The following is a 13,657-nucleotide window of genomic DNA, read 5'->3' as shown; positions in this document are numbered from 1 at the left end:
TACCCGAACACCCCAGACGTAAAAAATATTTTATTGACTATATTTTCTCCACTGATAAGTGTATATATTGTTTATATCACTATGCCCTACTACCAACACCTCCTTACGACACCGTGCATGACTGAATATACCTCCTTGACATGTGCATCATCGAAGTACATCCATCGTCGGATCTTTGTCTGGAAGAAGAAGGTGGAGTAATGTTTCCCGTAGTAACACACCATGCCGACCAGGTAGAGCTCCGACTGACGAGCCTTCTCCTCCGTCACCCTGTAAAACAACTGAGAAAAAAGAGAAGTAGACTTCAATGAAGCAGCTGAACTGATTTTCTTCCACTGTATACTGATGACTCTCATGTTTATCAATGTGTTTGTTTAACCCCTTAACACTCTGACTGAGTTTTCAAGCTAGAGTGACGATACGGGTATCATATGAAACTACAAAACCTAAAGAATCCATTTATACAAACCATGTCATGCTAGCTTGTCGGGAAGTAGCTGTTTCATTGTAGTGAAACCATCTTTTGAAACTTGACCTCACTGTATAAAACGACCTGTGGGGACCTCTAGGATAATCACAGCTTCATGAAACTTTACAGCCACAAACTAGAGACCTAGAGCATTCAGAGGATGGATGGATCTACTAGAGACCTAGAGCATTCAGAGGATGGATGAATCAAACTAGAGACCTAGAGCATTCAGAGGGTGGATGGATCAAACTAGAGACCTAGAGCATTCAGAGGATGGATGAATCAAACTAGAGACCTAGAGCATTCAGAGGATGGATGGGTCAAACTAGAGATCTAAAGCATTCAGAGGATGGATGGATCAGACTAGAGACCAAGAGCATTCAGAGGATGGATGGATCAAACTAGAGACCTTGAGCATTCAGAGGATGGATGGATCAAACTAGAGACCAAGAGCATTCAGAGGATGATGGATCAAACTAGAGACCTAGAGCATTCAGAGGATGGATGGATGGATCAAACTAGAGACCTAAATCATTCAGAGGATGAATGGATCAAACTAGAGACCTAGAGCATTCAGAGGATGGATGGATCAAACTAGAGACCTAGAGCATTCAGAGGATGGATGGATCAAACTAGAGACCTAGAGCATTCAGAGGATGGATGGATCAAACTAGAGACCTAGAGCATTCAGAGGATGATGGATCAAACTAGAGACCTAGAGCATTCAGAGGATGGATGGATCAAACTAGAGACCTAGAGCATTCAGAGGATGGATGGATCAAACTAGAGACCTAAAGCATTCAGAGGATGGATGGATCAAACTAGAGACCTAGAGCATTCAGAGGATGGATGGGTCAAACTAGAGACCTAGAGAATTCAGAGGATGATGGATCAAACTAGAGACCTAGAGCATTCAGAGGATGGATGGATCAAACTAGAGACCTAGAGCATTCAGAGGATGGATGGGTCAAACTAGAGACCTAAAGCATTCAGAGGATGGATGGATCAAACTAGAGACCTAGAGCATTCAGAGGATGGATGGATCAAACTAGAGACCTAGAGCATTCAGAGGATGATGGATCAAACTAGAGACCTAGAGCATTCAGAGGATGGATGGATCAAACTAGAGACCTAGAGCATTCAGAGGATGGATGGATCAAACTAGAGACCTAAAGCATTCAGAGGATGGATGGATCAAACTAGAGACCTAGAGCATTCAGAGGATGGATGGGTCAAACTAGAGACCTAGAGAATTCAGAGGATGATGGATCAAACTAGAGACCTAGAGCATTCAGAGGATGGATGGATCAAACTAGAGACCTAAATCATTCAGAGGATGAATGGATCAAACTAGAGACCTAGAGCATTCAGAGGATGGATGGATCAAACTAGAGACCTAGAGCATTCAGAGGATGGATGGATCAAACTAGAGACCTAGAGCATTCAGAGGATGGATGGATCAAACTAGAGACCTAGAGCATTCAGAGGATGGATGGATCAAACTAGAGACCTAGAGCATTCAGAGGATGATGGATCAAACTAGAGACCTAGAGCATTCAGAGGATGGATGGATCAAACTAGAGACCTAGAGCATTCAGAGGATGGATGGATCAAACTAGAGACCTAAAGCATTCAGAGGATGGATGGATCAAACTAGAGACCTAGAGCATTCAGAGGATGGATGGGTCAAACTAGAGACCTAGAGAATTCAGAGGATGATGGATCAAACTAGAGACCTAGAGCATTCAGAGGATGGATGGATCAAACTAGAGAACTAAATCATTCAGAGGATGAATGGATCAAACTAGAGACCTAGAGCATTCAGAGGATGGATGGATCAAACTAGAGACCTAGAGCATTCAGAGGATGGATGAATCAAACTAGAGACCTAGAGCATTCAGAGGGTGGATGGATCAAACTAGAGACCTAGAGCATTCAGAGGATGGATGAATCAAACTAGAGACCTAGAGCATTCAGAGGATGGATGGGTCAAACTAGAGATCTAAAGCATTCAGAGGATGGATGGATCAGACTAGAGACCAAGAGCATTCAGAGGATGGATGGATCAAACTAGAGACCTTGAGCATTCAGAGGATGGATGGATCAAACTAGAGACCAAGAGCATTCAGAGGATGATGGATCAAACTAGAGACCTAGAGCATTCAGAGGATGGATGGATCAAACTAGAGACCTAAATCATTCAGAGGATGAATGGATCAAACTAGAGACCTAGAGCATTCAGAGGATGGATGGATCAAACTAGAGACCTAGAGCATTCAGAGGATGGATGGGTCAAACTAGAGACCTAAAGCATTCAGAGGATGGATGGATCAAACTAGAGACCTAGAGCATTCAGAGGATGGATGGATCAAACTAGAGACCTAGAGCATTCAGAGGATGGATGGATCAAACTAGAGACCTAGAGCATTCAGAGGATGATGGATCAAACTAGAGACCTAGAGCATTCAGAGGATGGATGGATCAAACTAGAGACCTAGAGCATTCAGAGGATGGATGGGTCAAACTAGAGACCTAGAGAATTCAGAGGATGATGGATCAAACTAGAGACCTAGAGCATTCAGAGGATGGATGGATCAAACTAGAGACCTAAATCATTCAGAGGATGAATGGATCAAACTAGAGACCTAGAGCATTCAGAGGATGGATGGATCAAACTAGAGACCTAGAGCATTCAGAGGATGGATGGGTCAAACTAGAGACCTAAAGCATTCAGAGGATGGATGGATCAAACTAGAGACCTAGAGCATTCAGAGGATGGATGGATCAAACTAGAGACCTAGAGCATTCAGAGGATGATGGATCAAACTAGAGACCTAGAGCATTCAGAGGATGGATGGATCAAACTAGAGACCTAGAGCATTCAGAGGATGGATGGGTCAAACTAGAGACCTAGAGCATTCAGAGGATGGATGGATCAAACTAGAGACCTAGAGCATTCAGAGGATGGATGGATCAAACTAGAGACCTAGCGTATTCAGAGGATGGATGGCTTTCCTAGCTAGATTGACAATAAGGGGGTTTCTGAGCAGTTTCCAGAACAGAAGTGCTCGCCATCCAATCACAGAAATTTCTTCGAGAAATCTCCAAATGTCAAACGTTTTTGATCCCAAATCACAGCATGGCTTTATCTATGGTGCTCCTCGAAGTTTTGGTGTCTTAATGTGATTTTTGGAGGGATTATTGATCATTTTCCAACAGTTTATGAGACATAAGTGAGCATGAGGATGACCATCACAAACTTATATCATCATGTGCTATGCTTTTATACACTTTCACAATTTATTTTAATTGATTCATTTCATTTATTAATTCATTTTTATTTCTTCTTAACAACTAGAACAACTTGTCACACAGTGCTGAGCTGCATCTCAAATTAATCTTCAGGTTCCCAGCTTTCAGGTGATGTACACCACTTCCGATGTGACATCTACTGTTGACTATTTATCTCCCCCTGAACATCCCCTGTCCCCTACCCCTCTAAAAAAGAGGGCAGAATGGTAAAGGGTTAAAAAAGAAAACTTCATACATCCCCCAGACGCAGGCAGGTTCCCAGGGTGTGAATGACGTCCTCAGCGAGGTCTGAGTGATCAGAGTCCCAAACCAGACCGATGGTGATGATCTCCGGACTGTTGAGGAGGACACGAGCCATCCTGAGCTGCTGACCACACTGACTCTGAGGAGGAGGAGGAGGAGGAGGAGGAGGAGGAGGAAGTACAAGTACAACATTTACATTGATATGAAACAGTGAAAATCTTTACATCTGAGAAGCTGTAACCATCTAATTAATAAGGACTAATTAGTTATCAAAGTGTCTTACGGGACAGCTGCGCAGGTCTCCCATGCTGGCGTTTCGCAGCAGCTCCCCAAACATGCCAGGAGTCGCTTTCTCCCTCGACTCCAACATCTTCACCGCCTGGTTACTGAGGAAGAGGAGGAAGAGGAGAAGTGTTCTTCATAGCTGTAGTTTTTGACTTTGAGACTGTTCAATGTATTATTACATTCAAATCACAGCAAAAAAAAGCAATATATATTCTATTGATATTAAATAGAAGTATGTTTCCATAAAACACATTTTCATTTTTCATCATACAGTATAATGTATGTTTCTTAATATTTCCTCTGATGTACCATGAAGTAGAATTCTGAGCCATTTCTCAAGCAACAAGTTAATTTCTAGACCAAACAAAGATGACAAATAGGGGTGCACCATATCATAAGATCAGATAAGAATATTATTATTAGTGCAAAATAAATAATAAGATATATATAAAACAAAAATAAGAATAGAAGTAAAAAATACAAACGATACATGAGAAATTAAAGGCAAACATGAATCACCCGTGTGTGTGCCATGATGAAGAGAGCGATTAGTCGGTTGCCTAGGTGACCCTGAAGTGTAACCTAGCGACAGGAGTGTGTGTGTGTGTGTGGGGGGGGGGCCTCAACTTACCTCTTCTGAGATGAGAGCTAATCATAGAGTCACGCACAGACAGACAGACTTACCACAGAGAGGTGGTGGAGATGTAGTGGACCATCTGAATGAAGGGTAGAGGGTCTGAGGACGCTCCACAGCTGCTGCACACACACTGATACACACACACACACACGCACGCACGCACGCACGCACGCACGCACGTCCACACACACACACACACACACACACACACACACACACACACACACAAACTGGTAAACATCTGACAACTAAACTCAGACATTTTGAGAGTTTAACTTGTTGAGTTATATTGAAAATACACCTCAACAGATAACATGATATTATAATGGGAAGATAATATATATTTTATTGGTTGTTTCAGAAGACAGTTATCATCATTAAGCATCACTATGCTCCACAAATAAAAGATGGTTAAAGACAAAGAAAAAGAAAAAAATATGATTCTTGTCACGCGCACAACGGCACAGACAGTAACCAACTACTGACACACACACACACAACTTTTGAACAGATATAAAATGTGTGATTAACTTGTAATTAATCGTGATTAACTATGGACAATCATGCGATTAATCGCGATTAAATATTTTATTTGATTGCATGTGTGTACAGTAGTATAACAGCACTGTCCCAATTACTGGAACGGGGAGATGGAGACAGACAGACAGAAGAACATATCAGCCTGCTGCGACGCAAAGCTTTGAATACCTTTGAATATTTATCACCGAAGCTTCGAAGCCCAAAAAATAGTATTCGGGACATATCCTGTTCATTTTATGAACATACAATTGAATTTTCCACGAAAGAAAAGTTACAAAAAAACTTTGTGTATTCCGTCAATTATAGTTCTCAGAATAGGTTCGAAAAAAGAAAATCGGAATCGGCCAAAATCGGCAGAAACGGCCAAGAAAATTGCAATCAGTGCATCTCTAAAAAAAGACTAACTTTGGAAGATCTCTACTGGATTTAAGCGAATAAGTCAGAGTGCAGAAACTTCATATTAACATCAGATAAAAATATATGTTTACACAAAAAGAGGACTGTGGATTTTGTCCTCCATCACTTGTACATTGAAATCACTTTAGATTACTGTTTCAGTGTTCATACAGTCACCTGACTAGTGTTTTAAAACAGACCTGAAACACTGTGAACCTGTCCTTAAATCTAAATGAATAGTTTTGAAGTTTTTGTCATTTGTTCCAGCAGAGAAGAACTCAGCTGGTGGTTTGGGACTCTGTTGATACTAGGGATGTCAGGATACCAGAAATCTAGTAGTCGATACCAATACCAGTGAATTTTTACGATTCTCGATACCAATTCGATACCACGGTAAAAAAAACAACAACAACAACAACAATAACTCCCCTGTACTGTAATTCAACACGCACTCTTTTATTAAAAACATTTACAAACATTACAAAAATCAGAGGCATGTAGCCTTTAAGTAATAAATACAAATAATTGACCCATTTTGTTCATTTCGGTGTATCAGCGGCATGTTATCAATCGATAGTCAGACGACGGACGCTACATACTGACCGTGAACGCATCTGGTCCGTCAGCTCAGAGTAGCAGGAGTCACACACGGGACGGGAGAGTTGACAGACCGAGAAATAGCAGAAGATTTATTGTTGAAGTGAAAAGCAAACGCACCTATTTGGCAATATTTCACGTTTAATCCCAACGCTATAAGGGAACCAGAACGTTAATGAGGTAATCAAGAGAACCGTCACTTTTTCAAAATTTGGGCATCGACTTGGTACCGAAATATCGGTTCTCATGACATCCCTAGTTGATACTACAACACTGTTCCCGCTCAGACTATGTCTAAGTCTCACCTGTTCGAAGAGCGTCATGGCAAACTTCTGGTGGGGGATGCAGTGTCTGGCTGTACAGATGTCTTCTTTGGTCTCATCTGCGATGTGGAAGTGAATTCTCATCAGGATGTTTTCCTGCACAAACACACAGAACAGAAATGATCATCGGTCGTTGACGAGTGAAGAAGCACCGCACGAAGTGTGTGTTTGTCTTACAAAGCATTCTGCAGCGTCGTCCATGATGCCGAGCTGAAACCTCTGCTCGTCTTGGAAGGTTTTGGCGAGCGCGCTGCGGAGAGCGTCGGACGGCAAAACTCTCTCACTGCTGTACTGAAACTGAGCGAAGATACTCTGAAGAAGGAGAGAAAACAGGCAGATGGAGGGTTTTAGAAACAGGAAGCTGGTCCAGGATCAGCTTCAGATATCAGTAAGAGTGATTCTCACCTTTAGAGCGCAGAAAATGCACGAGTCCTCCATGCACTTATGAGTCGTCAGCTGACGGAAACTACGTCTGAAGATATCGAGGTGCCACAGAACCTGAGAGAGAGAGACGGAGTGACGATATTAATAAAAAACACAATGGGGGGGGGGGGGGGGGGGGGTGGGCCCAAAAAAATAAATAAATAAACAACACAAAGGAGCTACACACACCACCTGGTCCGGTCACCATTCAAGGTGCAGGAGATGAAACTAAGGAAATAAGGACGAGGAAGAAATTCCACCCAGGGTTTAAAAAAGCAGTCAGATTGTGTCAGAATAAAACTTACATCAAACTAAATATTGATTTCCTTCTCTGATGTACCAAAAAAAGAGACAGTCAAAACTATCTTCCTTCAGCAAATACCTGACAACATCTGATCCCAAAATCTCAGTGGACAAAGAGCAGGAAATAAAGACTTTCCCGTTTGAAATAAATCCGATTTAACCATCTGAAAGATTCTGAAAAAACCCTTTCTGTCCACAACTCTGCGCTAGAATATAAAAAGCAGTCCACCAAATCAAGAAAACTATCTTAGTCTAAATGCTTAAAAAAAAAAGTGAGACGACTAAAGCAGAAAACTTCATCCGGACCTTAAAATCCCTGAAAATCAACTTCCTGAAAATCGGTGTGTCTCAGTGATGCAGCGGCTGCTCCGACTCCACTAAAAGGCTCAACGCGACGGGTTTACATCAGCACGGCTACCGGCCAATCACCTGTCAGCACCGCCGCTGACCTGAGACCACAGCCGGCCAAATCAGACAGCTTCTTTAGTTTAGTGACCTGAGGAGGAGCAGAAGAGTGTGTGTGTGTGTGTGTGTGTGTGTGTGTGTGTGTGTGTGAGACTGTGTCAAAAACAGAAGAGACATGAAAGAGTGCGTGTGTGTATGTATGTGTGTGTGTGTGTGTGTGTGTGTGTGTGTGTTAGCGTGTCAAACTGTGTTCATCACTCTCTCCATCTGCTTCAGGAAACCATCTGGACTCCTGCGTGACGAAGACGTGTGTGTGTGTGTGTGTGTGTGTGTGTGTGTGTGTGTGTGTCAAGACAACAAACAAAAAAAGAGCCAACATGATGTTGCTGCATGTGTCAGAGAGAACAAATGTCCCAATCGACGGACAAAACCAGCACTTTGAAGACGTCACAATGAGCTGCAGGAAGTTTTACCAAATCAACGAATGATTGATAAAAAAGGCTGATTAATGGTTAAGCTTGCTAGAAGGTTATCTTAGCTGATGAACTGCTGCAGCTACACTAGTGACACTGTTTGACTGGAACTCTATTAAAAACTACTGAACAGCCTCCTGCAGCACAAAGCCACCGTCACAACGATCACACTGTTAGTACAGAGGCGGAGAACGTCTCCTGACAGCCTGCCATTACATACTAACTAATCTGAAACACTCCTGTTTAGCGATGATCTAAACACCTGTAAGAACGGTTTGTCCTGAGCTCAGATCAGTAGATCTACTGGAAGTTTGTTCAGTTTGTTCTAAAATATGCAGCCAGTGTGACAATTTACAAGCATTCTTTCAAGCATCATTTATTCACAAAAAGATTGTGAAAATCAGATTCAGGCTCTCACAACAACGAACACTTTCAACTGACGGGCGGCTGCAGCAGCTCAGAGGTAGAGCAGGTCACCCACCGATCGGAAGGTCGGCGGTGTAATCCCCGGCTCCTCCAGCCCACATGTCGAAGTGTCTTTGGGCAAGATACTGAATCCCAAATCGCTCCTGAAGGCATAGCCATCGGTGTGTGAATGAGTATTTAGATTAGATCCTGATGGGTAGCCGTGGGTATGGCAGCCTCTGCCATCAGTGTGTGAATGTGTGTGTGAATGGGTGAATGCTGACATGTAGTGTGAAGAGCTTTGAGTGGTCAGAAGACTAGAAAGGTGCAAATAAAATCCAAGTCAATGAACCATTTCCATTTCTAAAGGTAATGCTAAGGTCAGTTCAACTGGTCCTGAATCAGTTTCAGACAGGGCTCTCATTTAGTCCACTTTAATCAAACTCTGGTGCGGACCAAAACAACTGGACAGAGACCGCCTGTGAGAGGTCGTCTCGGACCGTTTCCAAGAAAACCAAAACACAGGCTGCCTGTGTGGGCATCTGTTGAGATGGACACAGATAAACGACAAGTTAACATAAGTGGGAGAGGACTGACTTGGACCTCTGCCAAAGCCTTGACATCTGGACTGAAGAGAACACACAGAAGATGATAAATACAGTCCACAAAAACAGTGACGTTTATAAAGTAGTTTGAGTAACTGAAGGAGAAGGGATTCGTGCCCTCAGTGCCGACTCAAAGTGAAAACAATTCAACGGCAATATTTCAAAGTCCTAGAGTCCCTGCATAGAAGTAGCAACTCTTGAGACAAAAAAATACAGATTTGTATCCTACGCACCTCAGCCAATTTTTTATTTTTATTTAGTCCGCTTTAATTTGTGCACCAAACTGAGCCAGACTAAAGTCCTGATTCGGACTAGACTTATGGTCCAGAACTGCAGATCAGCCTACATGAATCATCTGAATACACTGAGATAACACGGGGTCTCCTAAACCATGACACACACGCACGCACGCGTGCTGTTTATAAGAATCAGAAATGTCTTGTTAACAGCGACACCTGTGGCCGTTAAGTCAACGAAAGTCAGCGTCCTGTTGCTCGCGCTTGTGCTCGCTCTACATAGACATGAACGAGCATCGGTCAACACAGTGAGGAGACACACGTCAGCTAAAAGCACAATATCACTCTATATTTCAGCTGCTTGGCAGTAATGTTAGCTGACCAGACCAAGGTCTCTCCATGAATCACTGCTGATCCTAGTGTTGGCTTTTCCTGCTTCAGCCTCCCGACCGCGGCCGGAGGGAACAGGGGAGACGCCGGAGTTTTGGTCGGAGACGATAACGTTTCTCTCTGCGGAGAGCCATCCCACACGTTGCTGTTGCAGCACGCCTAAGCTGATCCTACAAGTGTTGAATTGGGTTGAGGTGTGGACTCTTGGCAGGCCGTTCCATTCTCTCTACTCCCACATTGTGGAGGTAGTCTGTGATAACCCTGGCTCTGTGGGGGTGAGCGTTGTCATCTTGGAGGATGAAGTTAGGTGCCAGATTGTGGAGATATGGGATCGCCACTGGCTGCAGAATCTCATCCCGATATCTCACTGCATTGAGATGGCCTTCAATGATGACAAGCCTTGTTTTACCAGTGAGGGAGATGCCCCCCCCCCCACACCATGACACTGCCCCCACCAAAGCAACAATCAGCATAGCGTTCTCCACGTCGTCTCCATACTCTGACCCTGCCATCCAACTTTGGCAGACAGAACCTGGACTCATCACTGAACATGACATTCCTGACGGTGAAGGGCAGTCATTGCAGGCTTCCTGGTAGCCTTATGAGAATACACTGTTTACCATTGACAGAGCATTTTGGAACATTTTTCTTGGGCGCTCCCCACATAATCAGCTGTGCTGCTCATCCCACAAATGCATGATCCTTACAAGTTGGACATCATTGTGAAGGTTAATAAACAGGCTTTCCAACCATGTAAAATACAATGACCAATAGCATTGTAACAACAGAGAAATAATCCACCAAACACAAGTTTCCAAACTTTTTTCCCCAGTATATATATAGATATCTATAGATATATAGATATAGATATCTATATCTATATATCTATATAGATATATAGATATATAGATATATTTCTATTCTGTACCTCTCTGCTTAACCCAGAATATTTACACTTCTAATGTCAGGTTATAAGAACAATATTTTCTGTTGTTCTCCGGCTTCTCTTCCATCCAGAGGCTTTGGGAGTCTCCTCTCCTGCTGAGCGGCAGGAATCCAGACATGGAGGAATTTTTTCATCACTTTATTTATGAGGAGGGTTTTAAAAAGAGCCACGGCGGTCTGGAGGTCAGAGTTGAGTATAGTTTGAATCCTTGGAGTGATGAGCAATTTCTATGAAACTGAACTTTGACTGTGGCGCCACAAAATGCCACAAACTGAGGCAAAGTTAATGATTGTGTGATATCCAGAGTTGTACGGCTCCACCTCATGAATGTACAGAGAGACAGAAAGTGGACCTTTTCTTAAGCTTTAGAAATGTAAAGACGAGATCTGCAACAGTTAGTTGATTAATGGAGATTAGTCCATCAACAGAAGTATTTTTATGATCGATCAATTGTTTTAGTCGCCGAACATTCGCTGGTTCTCATTCCTCCAATGTGAGGACTTCATATTTCTGTGTTTTGGACTGTTGGACGAACAAAATAAAACATCTGAAGACGCCATCTTGGATATGACGGGTATTTCGCATTAATGTGACACTTTATACCCCAAACGATTAATAGAAAAAAATAATCAGAAGATTTGAAACAAACGCTAAAAGACCATAGAGAGAAAACTCCAGCATCAAATGCCAAAATATGACAGAGAGACAATAAAAAACTATAAATAATTCAAACAATAATAGTTCATAGTGCTGTGGTGAATGCACAGGTACATTTTAAAGAATAAACATGAGTGTAAGGATTTATAACAAAGGCTTCTCTTCATGATTCACACAGCAGCCATTTATACAAAATACACATAAAATAACAACTTTTCTTCTCCAAATGACAGAAGGGGTGTTGGAATAAAAGCTCTGAGGTGTGAATCTGGTACATCTTTAGACAGAGTCCTCAGTGACACATACTGTGGTGTCAGCACTTTGGGTGTGTTTGTTTTCTCCTTCCTGTCCTCCCCCCCCACCAGGTCCAATATGTTGCTTTGTTCCTGCAGCATTCAGCACGTCAGCCAGGTAACAAATCTTCAGCACAGATCTGTGCAAGACAAATCCTGTATACTTGAATTCTATAAATCATCCATCAGTGTTTAGATTGACCTTATTAATCATTTTGTCTATAAAATGTCAATAAAAAAGTGAAAATCCCTGTTAGAATGTCCCACAGCCCAAGGTGATGTCTTCAAACGTATTTTTCTGTCACATCAACATTAAGATATTTGCTTTACTGCCATATATGACAAAGAAAAGCATCAATATCTGAGGTCAAATAATCGTTGCAGCTCTCGTTTCAGTTCATTTCTATGAAAATCAACCTGCAGACACTTGAAACCTGCTGCAAAGAGACAACCCATCCCAGTCCGTGTTGAGTCTGCTTTAGGTTCTCTGTTAAACTTACATTCATCGCTGCATGATGATGCAGACATTTGACGCGAACAGGAACAGGAACATTTTTAAAAATTGGGAAACTTATAAGACTTATGAATGTGACTCACACACTAGCAGAGGGAGAGAGACTGAGACAGAGGGAGGAAGGAGCAGCGAGCTGTGAGGGAGGTGGGAATGTCAGTCGAGGGGTTAAATCCCCAGGGGAGCGGGGGAGGCTGGATTTTAATGCATTTTTTAAATATCTGAAGGAGGTGCGTTCAAGCAATGTTGCTCTTTAAGAAACTGTCAAAAGACTAATTGAGGTTACTGAACATCCACTGTGATGGATTATCTAAAATACTGTTATGAACATCCTGCCACAAAGCTTAACTGGGTCCGGTCAGATGTCTGAGAGGATAACTCTCTATTTCTGAAAGGTCTTTCATGCTTTTAGGTTGCAGAAAGACTTCTTTACAATATTTTGTGTGAAGTGTTTGTTTTGTCGCCGTACAATGGTTCAACCAGACTGACAATTAAAAGAGCACAAAGAGACAAAGATCCCTCTGAGCAACAGTTCAATCAGAACAGAAGAAATCAGTGGTCATTGGATAAAGAAACTGGAAGCTGAGCATCAACAATGTGCAGATTTAAACAGCAACAGGTTCCTGTTTCAGAGTCAAGGTCACAATAATGCAGCCTAGAACAAGCTGGAATCAACAGCTGCAACGTGTTGCTTTAGCAAAGCTCTTCTTCAAACTTCAATATAGAAATAGAAGGTTAGTGTAGGGCAGGGGTCAGCAACCTTTACTATCAAAAGAGACATTTTAGGCAAAAAAAATAAATAAAATCTGTCTGGAGCCGCCAAACATTTGAGTATTGTGATGAATAATATATAATATAGAATATAAACTACACAGTTTATAGTCTAAGTATATAGTATATAAGTCTAATGCAGTGAGGGCCAAAGTGCAAATGTACTACAGAGAATTAGGGCCACATTGAGGGAAAAAACATCTGAGATTTACAGAATAAAGTCTGAATATTATGAGAAAAAAGTCATAACTTTATAAGAAAAAAAAAGAAAACATGTAAAACTAATTTATTTTCCTCAACGTGGCCCTAATACTCCGTTGTACCGTCGTACCATAGACCTACAACAATGATAAATAAAATGAAAATGTAAACAAAAAACAGTTATTCATTTCCATTTTTAAAAATCCACAGGGAGCCACTGGAGAGGAGCTAAAGAG

At 42.0% G+C, this 13,657-nt stretch overlaps 1 protein-coding gene across 1 annotated transcript in view; it reads right to left on the bottom strand.

The window, feature by feature from the left end:
• The window catches only part of usp54a (ubiquitin specific peptidase 54a), a 77,054-nt gene that overhangs the window by 33,524 nt on the left and 29,873 nt on the right, over positions 1-13,657 (bottom strand). Inside the window, 7 exon segments of the mRNA XM_037781653.1 lie at positions 132-281; positions 4,017-4,163; positions 4,308-4,410; positions 4,994-5,076; positions 6,785-6,898; positions 6,980-7,114; positions 7,208-7,300. Coding sequence (XP_037637581.1) covers positions 132-281; positions 4,017-4,163; positions 4,308-4,410; positions 4,994-5,076; positions 6,785-6,898; positions 6,980-7,114; positions 7,208-7,300 — 825 coding nt within the window.

This window comes from Sebastes umbrosus, chromosome 10, assembly GCF_015220745.1.
Source record: "Sebastes umbrosus isolate fSebUmb1 chromosome 10, fSebUmb1.pri, whole genome shotgun sequence".
Lineage (NCBI taxonomy): Eukaryota > Metazoa > Chordata > Actinopteri > Perciformes > Sebastidae > Sebastes > Sebastes umbrosus.
This window is presented reverse-complemented; position numbering and strand designations above follow the sequence as displayed.